Source organism: Brachyistius frenatus, unplaced genomic scaffold, assembly GCF_029030835.1.
Source record: "Brachyistius frenatus isolate BFR_SWC_R1_liver_20210118 unplaced genomic scaffold, ASM2903083v1 Contig_159, whole genome shotgun sequence".
NCBI classification, from domain to species: Eukaryota; Metazoa; Chordata; class Actinopteri; family Embiotocidae; genus Brachyistius; species Brachyistius frenatus.
The window spans coordinates 357,501-377,500 of record NW_027210758.1 but is presented as its reverse complement, the minus strand read 5'-3'; the positions used below and the strand labels follow the sequence as shown (position 1 = coordinate 377,500).

Below are 20,000 nucleotides of genomic sequence, written 5' to 3'. Positions count from 1 at the left end.
TTAAAAACTATAAATCCGCTCAGACAAAAATTCCTATTGATTTTTATTGTACGGAAACTCGGAGGTGCCAAAACTATAATAAATCTTTTAGTGCCATTACGTCAAGATCTTAAAGGAAGTATTTGGAAATTCCCTGCTCCCACTTGAGGAAATAGAATATTATTGACGCATGGCACTACTTTTCCTTTTATTGTGAAAAAACAAGCGCTCTTATTTTAATGTTTCTTTTTAGATATGAGGGAAGTTTTCCGACATTTTCTGAGCTAAAGTCCTGAGTTATGTAGGAGTGGAAAATACAATCGTGCATTTAAGGGTTAATATTGTGGTGCCTGCTTGTTATTAACCTGTAAAGTACCTGGATGACATCACAGTACGGCGATAATACTGCAGTAGAAGCAGCTCGAGGCGCTGTGGGGGGCGGTAGAGCAGCTGTTTGACATTTTATTGTGAAAGGTGTGGACCTCAGCGTAACAGGAAGTGGCGGCAGTCGGTCTCAGGATCCTTTTTCTTTTCCTGAACACCTGCAGAACAGATACAGGAGGAGGAGCAGGAAGAAGAGGAAGAAGAGAGGAGGAGCAGGAGGAAGAGGAGGAAGAGAGGAGGAAGAGAGGAAGAGCAGGAGGAGGAGGAGGAAGAGGAGGAAGAAGAGGTTAGGCTGCCAGAAGACACATCTCTCTGGTTTCTTCCAGTTCAAACTGGTTACGTCACCTCAATTTATTTTTCTAACCATCATTTAAGCCACTGAAGTTAACGACCTTTTTATCAGAGAAATTGTTAAAAATGTAAAATGGATTTAAAAAAAAAAATTGTGTGTTTAATGTTGTTCGTGCAGATCAATTAAATAATTTGTAATTTTTTATTTTATGGTAAAAGTGTTCAATAATGTTTCTGTGACGTTTACAGCAGAAGTTTTTTCAACATTAAATGGAGAATATGTGACACGTGAATATGATCAGATGGTTGTAATGTTGTATTAAATTATGGTATTATTTTATGTTTAAAAAAATAAGATCATGCAACTTTTTAGTTTATTTCATTAGAAAATACCATTTTTAATTTATTCATTTTATTTTTAACATTAACAATATAAATGCTGTTTTCTCACCTTTTCTTTTTTAATTTCTGAAATCTTTTTTTAATCCATTTAACAATTTTTTGTATAACAATGATTTTTTTACAATTAACTTCAGTTCAATATTTTTTCAAACACGTTAAATATCCTGAGCTTCTCCACTCTAAGAAATGTCTTTTTAGGGGCAATTTTCTCTTTAAAAAAAAAAAAAAAAAAAAAACCTTTACAGATTAATTGATGAATTAAAAAATTTAAATAATCTACCAACACTGATACCGTACATCACCTGCACTAAAATAAATTCTTCAAAAGCCTGTAGAATTACAACTATTTGTTTCAAAAAAACATTTCTAATTGAATTTATAAACAAATACAATACAGATCATTTTAAGAGTTTAAATTTAAATATTTAATGCAATTTTTGCATCTAAATATTTATTAATGAACAGCTTGGGACTCCGTAGATGAGGCGTCAAACAGAGGCAGTTGTTTGCAAAAAATTTTGCAAATTTTCACGTCCTCAGCGAAATATTCAGAGAAAAAGAAAAACGTTGGAGAAAAAAATCTGAGAAGAATAAAGTGTTAAAATTTCCCCCTAAAAAGTTGTAATATCACATCTTACCTGGTTAAAGTCTTGTGATACTACAACTTTTTTTTTTAAACTTTATTCCTGATTTCCAGATTTTTTTCCCCCCAGAAGGTAAATTAAAGGGAAACACACCTTTTCAGCATTTTACTACAACTCACCTACAAATTAAGACAAACTCCAGAGTGTTGAGTCCACGTCCTTGTTTATATAAAACTTTTACCAAAAGAAGTATTTACAAATTCAGAGGCATTGATACAAATCAACAATCAAGTGCAAAAACTAACAGATCAGAGATGAAACCCGTCTGATTCCCTCCGAACGGATTCCAAACGAATCGAACACAAAAACCTCCGACGGGAAGAACAAATAAAAAAAAGAGCAAAAAAAAAAAAAAATCCCGGAAAATATGGAAAACCTGCCGGATGCAAATGAGACTGAAAATCCTCAAACAGCCTCAGAAATAAAAACCCAGATGGATTTTTGTTTTGGTTCTCGTAGGATTTGTTTTCAGACTGCCAGCAGGTGGCGCTCCAGACTCTCAGTAGAAACACAATCATGAGAAATTAATTCTCCCGCAAATCAAACAAATGTTGAAGCTGAAACTGAAATTTCAGGTGAAATGTTTAATTTCAACTTGAGTTAGAAAATAATAAAATTAAAAAAATAAAAATTGAACCAAATAACAAAAATGAAAAATTAGATTTTGTTTTAAACGGAAGCCAAAAGTGTTGACAGTGATATGTAACTATATATTAATCAAATAATAATATAAGTATTTAGATAAATTATGAATTACTTGTATACTGTTTTCTTAAATTCGTTGTTTGTGTTGTTACTTCAGGAAAACATGATCATTTTCTCAAGATAACAAAATAAAAATGTAATTTTGACCAGACAACAAACATTTTTTGTGCACTTACATTTTTTGATAATTAATTGGGATCTCGAGATGATGAAATAAAAGTTACTTTAATGGTAAAAAAAAAAAAAAAAGGGACATTTTTCACAATCTGTTGAGATAAACTGACGTTATTTCACTTCTTTCAGAAACTCAAAAACAAACAAGATATTTTATACCGAGATAAAAAAGAAAACGTGTGATCGAACCTTTGATATGTAACTTTCATGATTTACAAAACAAACATTTTGATAGAAGGTTTGTTTTTTTGGAGAAAAGACGAGAATCATCGCGATACAACAAGATATTCATGTTGTTATCTCGGCATAAAGAGATATGATTAGAAAACATGAGGTATCGATATGGTAAGAAAACAAATAACGATGAAATTACAGTTTTATCGCAAGAAAAAAAATGTCCCATTTTCTAGAAAGTTATTACAAACTAACAAAACAATTGAACTTTTGTTTCCTGTTTTATTCTGAAAATAATAAACTTGGATCTCGAAATAATGAAATAAAGATGTTGCTTTTATAAAGAGGAGGATTAAATGATAAAGTCGTCAAATATGGAAGTTTTTTTGGGGGCGTTATCCTGTTGGAGATATTTCCAACATGCGGATGTTTTGTTTTCTTTATCTTGAGATAAAAATATGTTTCTGTTTCTTTCGTTTATTATCCTTCTGCTCACCTAAAAAAAAAAAAAAGAAGTTATTTTGCTTTCGTACCAAAATGTAATTTCTGATATAAAATAAATGATCGTCTTGGTGAATATTTTCTAGCTGAAATCTGAAGCGTCCTCGTTCCCACAGTCAATAAAAACAACTCGTATATTAATCTTTCGTTTTTTGGAGCTCCGAACAGACAAACCGTCAGCTGGAGGATTTTTCTTTTACAAAAACATAAAGTAACAAAATGTAAATTAGCATTTTGTTTTTTTAATCGTTCTCCGTTCACAGTTTAAGAACTCCGACAACCACCTTCGATTCTGATGACAATAAAAACAAAACAAAAACAATTTAAAGTTTCTTTTTCACGCCCTGGGAGGTTTTTTTTGTTTTTGTTTTTTTTTGGTCTCCTGCAGAACGTCTGAAATGTTTAAACTTTTTATAACATGTTTATGACGATAAAAAGCAACGAGTCGTCCGATAAATGTTTACTGTTGGTCCCCAAAGAGCTACAGTAGCACAGGCTAACGTTAGCTTTATTTAGGCTAACGTTTAGAGCTATCGCTCAACTCACAACGTGAGTTTGTACGTCAGCATTTCATCCGTGAAGCTTTTTCTTTTGTCAAGTTCATGAATTTGAATTTTTGCATCAATATCAAATGCAAATAGAAAAATCGCAGGTTGTCGATCGTACCGGTGACGACGACCGAGGTTCTGGTACCGCGACTTTACTGTATCTTGATTTAGCATGAATGTATTTAAGTAAATGCTCAATTTGAACTAAAATAATAAAGAAACATTCTGTTTTGTTTTTTTATTCTTATATGCGTGATTAGTAATTTCACACGTCGTCACCTTCGTTGTAGAGATTCGGGAGCGTCAGCGGCTCGAGATCTTTCGGTGTGTTCGGTCCGACGTTTTCGAGGTTACGATTATTTTACTTCCTACGGAGCTTCGGTGACGACGGAACCAAATAAAGACACTTCGTATTATTTAAACGTCCACAAGGAGACAAAAAAAACCCCGAAAACGTTCCTCCCAGAGCGAAACAACGTAAACACCAAAGAAGCAGCAGAGAACAGACGAAAACGAGACTCCGCCTCCCGTCTGACGGACGGAACGAGTCCCGTCGCCCACGGCAACAGAAGAACATTCAGGGACGCCTCCGCAGGACGTCTTCTTCAACGAGACGCCTGCAGCAGGACGAGTTTTGGCGCGAACAAAACATTATATTATGATTCGTTGATTTTAAAAGGAGCTCCAATCAACAAGCACGTTGCCCCGCCCCTTAGCCCCGCCCCCAAGCTCCCATCACACCTACAGCTGCCTTCTCAGGCCCGCCCCCCCACCCCATCCCGAAGGGTCAGTATTTTCCGTGCGGTCCAGAGAGGAGTCGCCGCCCTCCTCGGACCAGAACCGGAAAAAAAAAAAAAAGAGTCCCAACCCGCAGAGTCCGGCGCGTCGGCGGGAGCTCCGCCTACTTTACACCGCTAACTTTTACACAATCGTATGGCTTCTGTACAGATGAGAGAAAAAAAAGGCACCGAGAACACAAACAAGTCCGTCTGCAGATGGAACTCAGAGTCGCGTCGGACCGAAGGCGTTTCTCACCGTGCAGCTCCCATAAAAAACAGTTATCAAAAAAAAATCAAAAAAATCAAACGACGGAAAACAAAGATTCAGGAAAAGTTTCAGGGAAAAATGTTTGAATCCGACGTGACGGATCAACGCTAAGAAAAATGTGTTTATCGGATATTTATTAGAAAACAGAAATATTATTACGTCAAGATAAACGGTGAAATACGAGGGCTGTTTTTGTGCGTTGGTCCTGAAGTCTTCGCTACTTCCTGTGAAGTTCATTCAAAGGTTCATTAAAGGTCCCGTATTTTACACGTTTTATTTTCAGTTTTCATCTCTAATACAACTACATCTCAGTAGTTTTAAATAAGAGTGCCTCATTTAAATATTAAAGATAGAAAAAAAAAATCTAACTTTACGTAACAATCTTTTACTGGTGCCTGGTTGTAGTGTGTTAAAACCGCCAGAAGGTGGCGGTAGTGCACATAAAAACTGTTTAAGGACATTAAACAAATAAAGAACATGTTAATACCAGTAAAATATAGGTGGCGCCGTGAGATTAGCAAATAGCAGTTTTCGAATAAACATATTCAAAATTTCAGGTATTTTTGCTTGAAATTTGTTCCCTTGAGTTTTAAATCGGAACGTTTTCAAGTAAAAAATTACGATTAGAAATTTGCTCGCAACTATTCGATTAAAATCTTTCTGTGTTGTTTAATGGCAGCTAGCAGACAGATTCTAGGTGCGTTACCGCCACCTTCTGGCGGGAGTAACGCATCACAACGCTGCTGGTTAAAAAAACAACTTGGTCCAAAAAGCAGTTGCAATAATTAACGCAAATTTAATGTGAATAATTAACGCAAATTTAATGTGAATAATTAACGCAAATGTAATGTCCATAATTAATGCAATTTTAATGGCAATAATTAACGCAAATTTAATGTGAATAATTAACTCAAATTTAATGTCCATAATTAACGCAATTTTAATGGCAATAATTAACGCAAATTTAATGTGAATAATTAACGCAAATTTAATGTGAATAATTAACGCAAATTTAATGTGAATTAACGCAAATTTAATGGCAATAATTAACTCAAATTTAATGTCCATAATTAACACAAACGTAATGTCAATAATTAACGCAATTTTAATGGCAATAATTAACGCAATTTTAATGGCAATAATTAACGCAATTTTAATGGCAATAATTAACGCAAATTTAATGTGAATAATTAACGCAAATTTAATGTGAATTAACGCAAATTTAATGGCAATAAATAACGCAAATTTAATCAGCCGCACGGTGAAAAAACACTCATCGGGTCGAGGGTCGAAGGTCGAAGGTCAGATTCTCCCCCAGCAGAGAAACAACAATAAATAATCAAACAGATGACGGATCCTCAGATTTTCTCTGTTCAGGAGTTTGTTAGTAACGTGAAGAGTTTTAAGGCAGAGAGGCGACACGACACACAGACAGACGGAGGTCAGGGTCTGAGGCGCTGCACCTCCTCCTCCTCCTCCTGTTGTGCTTTCAGCAGTTAGTTTGTGAGGTGGACAGTGGAGGGAGGAGAGAGTTAAAATCCCTTCCTCACCTCCTCTTCCTCAGAGGAGGAAACTCCGAGGGAGGAGGAGTTAGAGCGGGAGAAGGGATAAAGTGAGGAGGCCATAGACTCCTCTGTTCTCCTCTCCGTCACAGGAGGAAGGAAGGAAGGAAGGAAGGAAGGAAGGAAGGAAGGAAGGAAGGAAGGAAGGAAGGAAGGAAGGAAGGAAGGAAGGAAGGAAGGAAGGAGGAAGTTTCAGTTCAGGAGGCTCTGATGAGGAGGACATTTAAAACACCTCCTCTTCTTTTTCTCCTCCGTCCTCTGAGTCCTTCAGGTGTTTGTTAAGGTGGAGGTCAGGAGGAGCGAGTAATGAGGAGGTGAGGAGGAGGAGGACTCACGAGAACACCAAGTGAGCAGCAGCAGCAGATGAACCTCAGTGATTGGTTTGTTTGTTTGTTTGTTTTCTTTCCCAGGCAGACGCCCAAGTTTGACCTCTGACCCCGCCGTGAGCAGACAGGAAGTGAAGCACCAGGAGGCGCCGCAGAGAGAGAGCGAGCGAGCGAGAGAGAGAGAGAGAATCACTTCACCAGCACTGACTTTGGCAGAAACGCCTCCATGTCGGCGCCTCCGTCCGTACTCGGCAGCGACGAGGACGCCGAGGAAGACGAGGAGGAGGAGGAAGAGGAGGAGGCGGCGCCGTCGGACGCTTTGGGGAGGCTGTACATGTAGACGGCGCCGATGACGAGCCCCGCCCCCGCCGTGAAGAGCAGGTCCACGCGGAAGGCGAACAGGTAGATGGACATCACCGTGGAGATGATGATGGAGAAGGAGGTGGCGAAGCCCTTCAGGATGTTGTCGGCGTACTTCACCACCACGGCGACCAGCAGCCCGCCGAACGCCTGGTTGAAGATGACGCACCACACCATGTCGGTGTAGCCGAACAGGAAGCCGCGCTCGGCGATGGCGGCGCCGTCGCTCCACCACAGTCCCAGCATGCCGAGCGCCGTGCCGAAGATGCCCAGCTGCACGTTGCGCACCCACACGGAGGCGGAGCTCCCCTTCAGGATCTTCTCGAAGTACACGCCGGCGAAGCCCGACGACAGGCAGCTGATCACCACGGCGACCAGGCCCACCATGTAGTTCTGGTTGGAGCCGTCCGACGACTCCTTGTTCCCCTCCTGCTGCACCTGGAAAGAGACGGAGGGGGGGGGCATCCATCAGTTACCACGGTAACCGATCAGCGCACCCGTGACTCCTTAGGTCTCCCTGTGGGAGTCGACGGTCACGTGACCGGAGTTCTCCGGCGAGACGTGCTAAATTTTTAATGGCAAACTGAATCACAATAATTAAAACAAATTTAACAACATTTAACGCCGACGTCATCGTAACAATTATCAAAAATTTGATCACAACAGTTTACACAAATTTTATTGTAATAATTAAAAAAAAGATTCCTCAACTTGCAACAAATTCTCATTTAAAACTCTTCAAATTCACATTTTTGAAAAGAAAATCAGAAGCAAAGTCCAACTTTTCTTTCCGTACCTGAACGATGGCGACGCCGGCGAACAGCAGCAGCAGCGACACCCACTGGACCCTGGACAGCGACTTCCTGAGCATCATCACGCTGAACAGCGCCGTGGTGAGGATCTTCAGCTGGTACGTCACCTGGAAGGTGGCGGCCGGCAGGTTGGAGATGGCGACGTACTGCAGGTTGTTCTGCAGCGTGTAGATGAGCGACGGCACCGCCAGCTTCACCGTGTCTTTGTACTGGAACACGATGGCGTCCAGCAGGAAGTGGAGCGTCTGCTTCACGTTGACTGGGCGGACGGACGCACGAGGTCGTTTTGTTTCACAGCTTATTTCACATTTCATTTATCAAAACTGTTGTCGTTTTATATTCGGGGTGGGGGTGGGGGTGGGGGGGGGGGATACAACAAAAAGATTCTTCACCCGTTGCCACGGTTACGCTGCCAGCGCCAAATCGTGTTTGTTTGTGTTTTGGTAAAACAAAGCCCAATTTAAGGGTAAAAAGTTCCTCCGCACAGACGTCGTCATGGTTACGCTCCGACGCGGGAAGAAAACGTAAACGTTTTTTTTTTCCCTCTCTCTGATCTCTGGGAGCTTTTATTTTGAAAGGACAGCAGGGGATTATGATGATGATGATGATGATGATGATGAACTTACGTCTCTTCTGTAGCAGGATGATGAGCAGACACGTCAGCACCTTCAGGACCTCCGCCATGACGACGGCCGACGTGCTGAAGAAGCGGTCGCCCGGCAACGTGCGGACGTAGCGGATGCTGAGGATGAGGGAGGCGTTCTGCACCACCAGCACCGCCAGGCTGATGTACTTCAGCCTCCGGTTCACTGCGGGAGGAGGAGGAGGAGGGGGAGGGGGAGGAGGAGAAAGAGGAGGAGGAGGAGGTGAAGGAGGAGGAGAAGAGGAGGAGGTGAAGGAGGAGGAGAAGGAGGAGGTGAAGGAGGAGGAAGAGAAGGAGGAGGAAGAGGAGAAAGAGGAGGAAGAGGAGAAGGAGGAGAAGGAGGAGGAAGAGGAGAAAGAGGAGGAGGAGGAGGAAGAGGAGGAGGAGGAGAAGGAGGAGGAAGAGGAGAAAGAGGAGGAGGAGGAGGTGAAGGAGGAGGAAGAGAAGGAGGAGGAGGAATGTAAACAGACGACTGTGTGTTCCCGGCAGACCAACAGGATATGAACTCTGTGCGCGTGCGCGTGTCCCAGACCTCCACGTCACCAGCTGTCACTGTTCCACCTTCAGCTCCTCTCAGGTGTGCTGTGTTACCTGGGTTACCTGTGTTACCTGGGTTACCTGTGTTACCTGTCCTCCTCAAAAGTAAAGCTGCGCGGACCGACCCGGTCCGGAGCACGAGCACTAGTTTAGGTTAGTTAACTGTTAGTTAGCTGCAGTCAACACATATTATTAGCTAATGTGCTAACAGCTATTTTTTTATTTTTTTATTTAAATTACAGGTTATTATATTTAGTGAATAAACATGTAAGTTAGTGTTTAACGTCGTAAAGTATTAGTTAGTTAACATACTAACTAACTTTCCCGCTGAACTTCTACCAGTAAGGGGGCCCTCGTTAGATCGGCTCGGTCGGTTGGGTTAGCCGCTCGTTAGCCACCTTCCTCCGGCTACAGACCTCCTCACAGCTCGAGGAACTTTAAAATCTCATTAAATTCATCAAAATCAAATTAATCTGCTGAGAAGACTTTTCTTCTTTTTTTTTAATTCCTCTTTAAACCCCCCCCCCCCCCCCCCCCTCACCGCTCCAGCCCCCCCGGGGCTCGGAGCCGTGCGGAGGCCGCGGGGTGAAGCGAGGGGCTCCGCTCACCTTCACTCTGGCTCCGGCTCGCCGCCTTCACCTCTCCCGCCTTGCTGTGGTCCCCTGCGGCCATTTCTGGAGCAGCTGCACCGTCCGGTCACCGAGCCTTCGCCCGGCTAACACTCCGCTAGCCTTTCCCAGCTAGCCCCCACCCCCCCGCCCCGCCCCCTCACAGTTACCCGGAGCTCGGAGCTCCGACCTGCGGCTCGTTTGTTGGGTCTGTCGGACGGTTACTGTCGGAGGAGGTTCGAGGAGCCTGCGGAGAGAGACCCGGGACCATCGGGAGGAAAACGTTCCGCGGAGGATCCGATCTGTCCGGGAGCTGAGGGGGACTACCGCCGCAGAGAGGAGGCTCTCCGACAGGAGGTGTCACTCTGTGCAGAAAAAAAACCCCAACCCGAGCCCGGTCTTCTCCTTACAGAAGCCCATTTACGTCAATAAAACGAACATATTAAAAGATTGTGATGTAATGATGAGATTTTTTTTTTAGTTTTTTTTTATGTTCGTGTTAAATCTAAAATAAAAATTCAAAAATGTTACTCGTCATCTGATATTTTTGAGTTTTTAATCCCAACATTTTTTACTGTTTTTGTTTACTTCATGAAACAAACCTGGAGCTCTGAATAAACTGTCAGAGTGAGACCTCTTCGTTTCATCTCCTCTCTGATCCTGCTGACGACAAAACAATCACTTCCTTGTTCTCCTTCAATGTTCGAGCAGGGAGAGATCCTATTGGCTGCTGGGAGGAGCTCTCACCTGTCAAGATGCTTCTAAAGCCTTTGGCGCCTCCTGGTGGTCAAATATGGAACATGTGAATATTCCAGCAGCTGTTTTCTGTATTTGACTGTAAAAATATTGATCCAGGAAACAGCACAAACTTCAGAATTACTAAAAAATAGTAGATGATTTTCTATCGATTAATAAAATAATGCAATCGTATTTTTTAATTATTTAAGCTCTGCTTCTATTAACTGCTTTAATCCACAACACAACTTTATATTTATGAACTCTGTATGGAAGATCATTACTCCCAGTAAAATCAAATCAAATAATTTAAAAAAAAATTGTATTTAACTTTTATTAATTTCTCTTCTGATATTTCCGGCCGCTCCGATCAGAAGAGGACGGACAGATCGGATCGCTCGGAGGCTTCAGACACAAAACAGGACACAAAGTGACTGAAAACGCTTTTATTCAAACGTCGGATATTGTTTTGTTTTTTTTTATCCCCAAAAAAATTATTATTTAATGTAAATAAACAGAACCAAGTCACCCAACGAGCCACTTTGAGAATTAAAAACCATGAAACAATACACAAGTATTTACAGTTAAGTCACATCCGATACGACAGGAAGTGAAAAACATCTGGAACCCCGACCGGCTCGCTTCTCTGGAGAAACTGAAAAAACAACAAACCTGCAAGCGACGCTTTGGATCAACATCTTGTGTTTGTGATCGAAACTAATAAATAATCAATAAATAAACAAACAAACAGGAAGCGGACGATCAGCAGGTCAACAGAACATTCATTTTCAACAGTTCGACAGGACGAAGACAAACAGGACACGTCTGAGGAGGACACGTCAGAGGTAGAGGACACGTCTGAGGACGAGGAGAACACGTCGGAGGACGAAGAGGACACGTCGGAGGAGGACATGTCCGTCTCCTGTCCTTCAAGCACTACAAGGATTCGCTGGGCAGAGAGCAGTGCTCCTCCTGCAGGTGTCCTCCCTCCTCTTCCTCCTCCTCCTCCTCCTCCACTCCCTCCATCCAGGAGTGAGACAGGATGTCCTCCAGCGAGGGACGCTCCTCTGCTCGGTAGGACAGACACCACCGGATCAGAGACTGACACTCTGAGGGGGACAGACAGAGAACCGAGGTTACAAACGGAGAACCGAGGTTACAGAACGAGACGGCCAATCAGATCACACCGCTGGGGCGCGGGGGCGGAGCCACTGCTCACCTTTGGAGACCCGCCGAGTGAAAATGGGCGTGGCCTTGACGATCTCCTGGTCGCGCTCGAAGGGGATGTCGCCGCAGACCATGTCGAAGAGCAGGACGCCGAGGGACCAGACGGTCAGAGACACAGCCTCGTAGGACTGAGACAGGACCCACTCAGGAGGACTGTAGACACGGGTACCTGAGGACGGGGGGGGGGGGCACGGTGAGTCATCGAGCCTGGACCCTCCAACAGTATCGTCATCATTCGTAATAATCCGATAATTTGTCTCCGTGAAGTCGTCGTACCTTCGAACTTGCTGTACGGCGTCTCTTTGAGCGGCGCTCCGGAACCGAAGTCCACGATCTTGACGTCCAGCGTCCGCGTGTCCACCACGATGTTCTCATCCTTGATGTCTCGGTGGACGACGCCGTGAGCGTGGACGAAGCACAGCGCCTCCACGATCTGACGGAAGAACCTGAAGACACAAACAGAGGATGTCAGTGGAGGACAGACAGTAGGAGACAGTAGAAGACAGAAGGAGACAGAAGAAGATAGAAGGAGACGGAAGAAGACAGAAGAAGACAGTAGGAGACAGAAGGAGACAGTAGAAGTGAGTCGAACCTGAGTGCGAGGCGCTCCGGCAGCGCTCCTCTCTCTGTGATGAAGTCGAACAGGTCCTGACTCTGGGACGGTCTCTCCAGAACCAGCAGGAAGCCCCGCCCCTCCACCTGGAACCAGTCCAACATGCGGACGACCCCGCCGTGACCCCCGACCTCCGACAGCCGCTGCAGCAGAACGATCTCCATGGGAACGGGGTCCACCTCGCCCGGCTGGGGGGGAAGAAGGGGGGAGCGGATTAATTATTTATTGATTGATTAACTTCTGATTATTTTATTAATAAATCAATAATCTATAAAATGTCAGAAAAGTTTATTTAATCGTTAAAAAGTTTAATTGTGAAGAATAAAACAATTTAAAATCCATCGATCGATTCAATCTGATCAAATCTGATTTCATGACATGAAAAAAAATTATAAAAGGAACCATCGATCGGGTTATTGACGACAGGAGTTCGTCGTGCTTTTTTGAGTCACGCATTTCAGTTTAATTAAAAACTCAAAACAGAAACTCTGGTTAGAAACTCTGGGGTTTGCCCTGAATCCTGTCTGACAGGAACAGACAGGTAGTTTTCCTGCAGAGGTGTTGGTGACGTGTACATGTGTGTGTGTGTGTGTGTGTGTGTGTGTGTGTGTGTGTGTGTGTGTGTGTGTGTGTGTGTGTGTGTGTGTGTGTGTGTGTGTGTGTGTGTGTGTGTGGTTGAGGGGGCGGCGGGGGGGCAGTCCCAGCTGAATCTGTGATCCATAATAGATCAGTTTGTCACAAGGGGAAATCTTTGACATCACAGGTTTCCGTGGGAACCAGGGCGGCCCCCACCCACTGCTGCAGTTCAGCTGTAGGTCCAGCAGGGGGCGGAGCTCCAACACTGATGTCACAGTAAAACAGAAACTCGTGTGTGCGTGTTTTTTTCTGACATTTTACAGACTAAAAATGTAAAAAAAAAAGAAAAGATAAAGGTGTGTCTCACCAGTCGAGCCCACTGCTGAACCCGCTCACTGGAAATCTGTTTGATGGCCACCTGGACGGGACCGAGAGGACGCAATCAGACACAAATACAAACAAACAATAACAAAACCGACATTTTCTTTCAGCTTTTCAGGAACTAAAAGTGGATAATATTGTGACTCCAGGTGTTTGCGTGTCCTCACCTGCAGTCCATCTGACAGCCTCTGGCCCGAAAACACCGAACCGAACCCTCCGCTGCCGAGCAGAGAACCGCAGCGGTACTGGCTGCAGAACGGTTCCTTCACTGGGGGGGGGGGGCAGAAACACAGATAAACATCCAGTACGAAGACTTTCTGCTCTCTTTTTTTTTATCTCTGTAAACTGAATATCTTTTGAGTTTTTAGGCAACAACTGACAGCTTTCAATTGATTTATAGGATTTTTTTTTATTTTATTTTATTTTATTTTTTTTAAAGATCAACCAACAGAGTCTCAAACTTCACGTCAACTTCAAATATTAAAAAAATAAAAAATAAATATTGAATTATATTTTCCCATTTCACCGTGTTATTTATTTACGTGTTTTGTTTGTGAGTTTCAGCCGAAATAGGACAACAAAACGTTTTACAAGAGGCCTTCAATCAACATCCTGTGACCATGGAAACGGCTCCATATGAGCAAAAAAACAAAAACTTGTGTCGTCAAAATCCCGACTGTTAAAAATGGTCATGTTTTGAATGTAGTCTGGTTGGAAGAGGCTTTCTGTTGGGAGTCACTTTGAGCTCTTTAATCCGCCCGAAGGGAGAAAACTGAGCCGTAAATAACGAGACTTTATCCGCCGCCGTATCTGACGCCAAACCGCTTTCCAACATGTGTATTTGTGTATTCGTGTATTTGTGTATTCGTGTATTTGTGCGTGTTCCGGTGCTCTCACCGTTTTTCCCCTTGACGTCCTCCTCCGGCTGAAGCTCCACGGCTCTTTTGTCCAACATTTCCCCCGAAGTGTGTTTCAGTTGAGGAGGGTTAAATCCATCCTGCTCAATGCTTCTTCAGGTCGGTTTGAAACTTTTCTTCTTCTTCTTTTTTTAAACTCCCGTTTCCCTCCGTCTCTTTCCCGCTTTATAAATCCAAATCCAGCAAAGTAGACTTCCTGTAAAGGTTGTTGTATCCTGTTTTTGTTTTTTTTAAACTTTAAAAAAATAAAAATAAACACGGTTGATATTAATCTCCAGCTCCGACCGTCTCTGACCGCCTTTACTTCTACCGTACTGCTTTGCTTCTGCATTTATACTTTCTGCGCCACGCCCACTCCGACTTCGCTCGGCCAATCAGCGCGGAGACGTGTGCGCGGTGTTTTGAACCGCGCCACCAATCACAATTCGAGCGGCAGGCTCTCATGAATATTCAAATTCGCACGAGAAGAATACTCAGAATTCGAAGCGGAGGAAGAGCGCGCGCTGCTGGTGACGGGAAACAGGCGGACGGTTTCCCCCCACAACAGGGACGCACGCGCGCACACACACACACACACACACACACACACACACACGTATCTGTCACGCACGCGCTCTCGGGCTTTCTTTCTGTTTCCTGTATTTCAGGTTGACCGAGTTTGGTGCGACTGAGGTCAACCGCTGTTCGCGCCTTCTTTTAATACACTCATATAAATATTTGAGAGCGGCTTCCGGTTACCGTCACAACACACGTGTCGTGGCGAGAATTCACAAAAATGTCAAAATACGCCGAAGTGACCGGAATTAGACCAACGAAGAAGCGGGTTCACTTTAAAAGTCTTTCTGACGCCGAGCTGTTGACCGCATCTCTGTTCCCATGGAAACGGGTCATCAGCTGGACGGCACGTGAACGAGTTTTTCTTCTAACAGGACAACAAAGGTCCTGGATCAAACTGTCTTTGGTATTTGTTCCTGCTTTGGTTTTGTGGAATTAAAACGCTTCATCAGCGGTGTTTATTATTTATTTAATATGCATTTTTATTTTTTAATAATGATAAACACCACATAATCCCGCAAACGTACTCAAAACAAGCCGAGTCGCCTGTTTTTTCACCGCAACTGTAAATTGACATAAGTGAGACCCTGTATTCCTAAATAAAGTCTACTTAACACAGAAAGGCAGATTTAGACTTTGCAAACGAAACAACAACAAAAAGGGATGATTTAAATAAAGACAAGACAAGAAATAAATCTCTCACGTCATTTTTTTTCAGAAACATTTTCCTCTTTTTATTCCAAGAAAAAAAAAAAAAGTTTTTTCATCCCAAACGAGAAAAATAAAATAAAACAAACTTATATTATTAATAATAACAACAATAATCAATCATTAAGAGGATAAGTATGACAATTCTCTATTTTTATTTTTTTTTCTCATTTTTATTTGTCGCTTTTTCTCTATGATGATATTGGTCGTGGTCAATTAAACATGCAGCTAAATAAGTCCAATGATGATGATGATGATGGAGGAGGAGGAGGAGGAGGAGGAGGAGGACAAACAGGAGAAAAGAGGGAGGAGGTGTTACAGGACGTGAAGCTGGAGGCTTTTTTTTGTTTGTCAGGTAACGATGATAAAATATATACGTTGAGTCGACACAAAATGGCCGCCAGTGGTGGTGGAGGTAGGGGGGTGAGAGGGAGGGGATGTTGGCGGCGAAGCTAACTGTAACCTGGAGACAGCAGGAGCTTTAAAAACGTAAGACTTTTTCACGTGAATCGCTCGGGAACCTGCTCCGATTAGCACGTGGCTAACAATCCTCAAACAAAATGGCTGCCAGTAGCATGGCATTACGAGAAACGGTGTTCGTCACTGAAAGCTAAAGCTAACAGCAGCTCGTTAGCAGCGCTAAGAAAGACGCAGCTTTAACGCGCAGTAAGACCTCGGGTAAAAAGCCTGCTCGCTAAAGAGCACGCTAACGTAGCCTGCAGATACACGTTTAGAAAACTCTTTCACGTCCGACCGCCGGCCGACAATTTCAACTTTAAAATTGGCGTTCGTAAGAAATGAGCAGGAAACGATTTTCGCTATCGGCTAACAGAGTACGTAACGCTTTTGAAACGCTGTAAACTAAGTTAAAACATGCTAACGTAGCCGAGGCTAACGCAGCATACGGGACACCGATAAACGTTTGGCGTCCTCGTTCAGTTCTGATCGACATTTCTTATCCGGTGGGAACGAGAGGAGTAAAAAAAACAAAAAACATTTCGTTGTCCGACGCCAGCGGCGCTGCGCGCTAGCTCCCCCTACAGGACACTGATCCAGACGTCTTTTTAAATTCTGATTAGCGTGAGAAAGTTTTAAAAATTACAAGACGAGTAAGAAAGAGCGGGAAACAATTGTGCTAACAGTTATCTTAAAAAAACAAAGTGTGAGCGCCGTGAACCGGGCGTACCGATGAAGGTTTCCACCGCTTGTTCGGTTCTTACGAGCATAATTGCGGAATAAGATTTTTTTTTTTTTTTTTTAAAGTCGCTATCTCCAGTTAGCGCTGACTGTAAAGATAGCTCGTTAGCGCCGGTAACACTGGTAAGACTTCGGGTGATTAGCCCGCTCGCTGCAGAGCGCGCTGACGTAGCCGGAAACACCGCGGCGGACTGGCCAATCAAAATTTTATCGATTTTTAGCGTTAGCATTCTTCATTGAAAACCAACGGCCGCGATACGCCGCGGAGCTAACCGCCTGATTCTGACGACGACAACAAAAAAAAAAAAAGTTTGAAAAGACAGCTGCCCGGATGGTTTAAATGTGAAGAAATATAAATTACAACTGATCCCGTGTTAAGACCGAAGCTCCATCTGAACCAGGAAATGACGAGTGTGGGAGGGGGAGGGGGGGCGATGAAGAGACGACAATACGGAGAGTCGATGAGTCGATGAAAGAAAACTTAAAAAAAAAAAAAAAAAAAAAAAAAATCAGAACATAAGTGCATCTCTGTTGGATGTTTTATTTTTTTCCCTGGTCGTTCTCCTTCTGTAGGTCAGAGCTGAGGTGGTTGGTGGGGGGAGGGGTCAGGATGTCGGGGTGGGGTGGGGTGGGGGTGGGGTCAAAGGTCATCGTTGTGTGTGTGTGTGTGTGTGTGTGTGTGTGTCGGCCCGTCATCAGCTGCTGTCCGGTGACGGCTCCCTCTCTCGCTGCATGGCGGCGCTCTGGTGTTTCATGCTGTCCAGGTACTCCTGCTGAGAGACGGCCAGCACCGACGCCAGGATCTCGTCGTCCTCCCAGTCCGTCAGACCTGGAAACACACGGACAGCTTTCAGCCAATCACAGAGCAGCGACCAGGCCAGGCGAGTTCGGAGTGTGTCGGAGCAGGAAGTGACCATATTTGGATGAGCGGGGGGGAGGGGGGCTAGCCAGTGGATCTGACTGATCTGATTGGAAACCATGACGATACTACGTCCCGCCCACCGATAACTGTAACCTGACTGCACCACAGGCCTGTCAATCAAACAGACACGCCCCCAAAAACAGGTCTTCTTGAATCTTCTTTTCTAATGAATGAGGGATTATTTTCAGATGGACCTCCAGAAAACTAAGAAGAAGGAGTGACTTTAGCTAACAACACCGAGATAACTGATGGACACATTTTATTCACTTTGGATTTGATGAGAGAAGTTGAATGGGAGTCTATGGAGCCGGAGGCTTTTTGGAGCCGACCTCTAGTGGCACTCGCTGGTATTGCAACACTTTTATATCCAGTCTGTGGTTGTGAACACGAACTAAACAGACGAGTTCAGTCACAGCGGTGGACTGAATGTTGGAGGGCAGCGTGTCCTCAGATACAGGAGACCTGGGGACGTCTCCTGATTACGGGTGATGAGACAGATGAGGACTTTCTGGGGAGTTTAATGTTGTTCTGTTCTGGCAAACATCTGATAAAACTGTCACAGAAACAACGAGTGAGTGAGTGTTTTCTCAGGGAGACAGTGACCTCGGCTAACCACACACACACCTACACACACACACACACACACACACACACACACACTCTCACTCACACACACACACACACACACACACACACACACACACACACACACACACACACACACACACACACACACACAAGCACCTCGCCCTGCTCTGCTCGGCTGCTTCCTGTTGACTCAGGGTTGAGGTTTGACTGTAAACACCAGAAAATGACTGACAGCTACACAGCTGTGTGTGTGTGTGTGTTCCAGTATGTCTATCGTTGTGGGGACCAATTCAAGATTAAAGGCTTTGGGGGGACACTTTTACAAAGTGGGGGACATTTGTCAGGTCCTCGTACTTTTACAGACTGTGAGTGTTCAGGTAAGAACCCGGTTGCGGTTCTGGTCCTGGAAATGCATCGGGTCCTCACAAAGACACAAAGTGCAAATGTGTATTTGTGTGTCTTACCGAACGCTGTAGGCGACATCTCCTGCATGATGGCTCTGTACTCCAAATGATGACGGCTCTGATTACTGGGACCTGCACACACACACACACACAGTCAGGTCCCAGTGACAGTGCGGGGACACAAAATAAATCCCGGTTAGTGTGTGTGTGTGTGTGTGTGTGTGTGTGTGTGTGTGTGTGTGTGTGTGTGTGTGTGTGTGTGTGTGTGTGTGTGTGTGTGTGTGTGTGTGTTACCTGGGGCGCAGGGAGACGGAGGTTTGCTCAGGATGAGGGCGGCGCCGGCGGGAGAGGGGGGCTTGTTGTTGGTCGATGCGGCGGTCGTGAGGTCGGAGTGGGAGGGGTCGGAGTCACGTTGCCGCGGCGACCGGGCGCTCCAGTCGTCCGGTCCGCTGGAGGCCGCCGCCGTCGCCGAGCTGCAGGTGGCGCTGGCCTTACGGGGCTGCAGAAGAAAAAAACCAAAAACATTGATAATTCTCTCTGTTCGTAAAGATGGGTTTTATCAGTGCTGCATTGTGGGTAACAATCCTAATTTTGTACCCACAGAGCTGTGATTGGCTGCTTGTTTTCCCTCCATATTACAATTAACTTTTTTCACTCAGGATCTTAAAAGGAGCCTTTCCACCTATTTTACACAGTGAAGCTCCGCCCCCCCGGCGTACCTGTCTGGCCTGTTTCTCCTGGTCCTGCAGCCACTGCAGGTACGACTCCCGGGCCACCTGCTCCTCGATGGCCTCGTTGGTGGCCTCCCAGTCCGTCGCCCTCTTCTTGTCCTCCAGCATCTGCTGCTCGATCCACGACTCCTCCGACGTCTTGATGGCCGACTTCATCAGAGACTGGTCCGCGTACTGCAGGAGGGACGATGAAAAAAAACACAACAAAATTTAGCCTGTTTACATTTTGTCAAAGTGAAAAGTTTAAAGCAGCAGAATTGTCCATCAGCAGCTCCTGTTTGCAGATTATTACGGCTGCGCTGAGCAAATGTCGCCGGATCTCTGGGATACTGAAGAAAAACCTAAAAACAGACAGATTCTCAGGCAGCTTCTGCACACACGGGGAGCAACATTTTTTTTTCTTTCTTTTCTGGCTGGACATTAAAGATCAGTACAGATTATTGATATATATATATATATATATTTGGAGAGAGTGTTTGACGCCTGCGAGTTACACCTGGTGTGCGCTTCTGTCCGGTTCTCGTACCCCGGGTTTGAAGGCGGGCAGTCCCAGCCCGACCCCGATCGTGGCCTTGTTGGGGTTCACCACGGAGTTGTAGTGGATGTTGCGGTGGTAGCTCACTCTGATTGGCTCGTCATTGTTCTGGTGGATGCCGTGGAACGTGTTGATTGGCTCTGTAGCGGGAGGGGGAGGGGGATGGGGAGGGAGAAGGGGTGAGGACGGCGGGACGTGATTGGCCCGCAGAGTG

The 20,000-nt window shown here is 44.5% G+C and overlaps 3 protein-coding genes across 5 annotated transcripts in view; all 3 read right to left on the bottom strand.

The window, feature by feature from the left end:
• slc35a2 (solute carrier family 35 member 2) overlaps positions 1-10,146 on the bottom strand; it is an 11,198-nt gene extending 1,052 nt beyond the window's left edge. The window contains exons 1-5 of the mRNA XM_069716594.1: positions 9,698-10,146; positions 8,536-8,718; positions 7,894-8,168; positions 6,946-7,535; positions 1-521 (exon numbers count right to left, since the gene is read on the bottom strand). The exon at positions 1-521 is cut by the window's left edge and continues 1,052 nt beyond it. Of these exons, the coding sequence (XP_069572695.1) occupies positions 494-521; positions 6,946-7,535; positions 7,894-8,168; positions 8,536-8,718; positions 9,698-9,761 (1,140 nt within the window). The 5' untranslated portion in view covers positions 9,762-10,146 and the 3' untranslated portion in view covers positions 1-493. The remainder of the gene's footprint in view (positions 522-6,945; positions 7,536-7,893; positions 8,169-8,535; positions 8,719-9,697) is intronic.
• Positions 10,147-10,863: 717 nt separating this feature from the next.
• Positions 10,864-14,413, bottom strand: pim2 (Pim-2 proto-oncogene, serine/threonine kinase). Its single transcript, XM_069716619.1, has 7 exons — positions 14,127-14,413; positions 13,397-13,497; positions 13,216-13,266; positions 12,252-12,460; positions 11,936-12,105; positions 11,652-11,828; positions 10,864-11,541 (listed from the first exon to the last, which is right to left on the bottom strand). The coding sequence occupies exons 1-7, from the start codon at positions 14,182-14,184 to the stop codon at positions 11,369-11,371; spliced, it is 939 nt and encodes a 312-aa protein (XP_069572720.1). The 5' UTR covers positions 14,185-14,413; the 3' UTR covers positions 10,864-11,368.
• A 995-nt stretch (positions 14,414-15,408) lies between these two features.
• Positions 15,409-20,000, bottom strand: part of otud5a (OTU deubiquitinase 5a) — a 14,462-nt gene continuing 9,870 nt past the window's right edge. For 2 of the 3 annotated variants that reach the window (XM_069716584.1, XM_069716585.1), the window contains exons 5-9: positions 19,748-19,926; positions 19,240-19,425; positions 18,815-19,019; positions 18,581-18,652; positions 15,409-17,435 (exon numbers count right to left, since the gene is read on the bottom strand). In XM_069716584.1, coding sequence (XP_069572685.1) covers positions 17,302-17,435; positions 18,581-18,652; positions 18,815-19,019; positions 19,240-19,425; positions 19,748-19,926 — 776 coding nt within the window. In that variant the 3' untranslated portion in view covers positions 15,409-17,301. The remainder of the gene's footprint in view (positions 17,436-18,580; positions 18,653-18,814; positions 19,020-19,239; positions 19,426-19,747; positions 19,927-20,000) is intronic. The other variant, XM_069716586.1, reaches the window with a different exon arrangement.

Excerpts from the sequence above, each read along its gene's own strand:
- pim2 (XM_069716619.1), bottom strand. The coding sequence starts at position 14,184 with ATGTTGGACAAAAGAGCCGTGGAGCTTCAGCCGGAGGAGGACGTCAAG. Across the intron at positions 13,498-14,126 it reads GGACGTCAAGGGGAAAAACG|TGAAGGAACCGTTCTGCAGC; the intron begins GTGAGAGCACCG and ends CCCCCCCCCCAG. Across the intron at positions 11,829-11,935 it reads GCCGTACAGCAAGTTCGAAG|GTACCCGTGTCTACAGTCCT; the intron begins GTACGACGACTT and ends CCCCGTCCTCAG.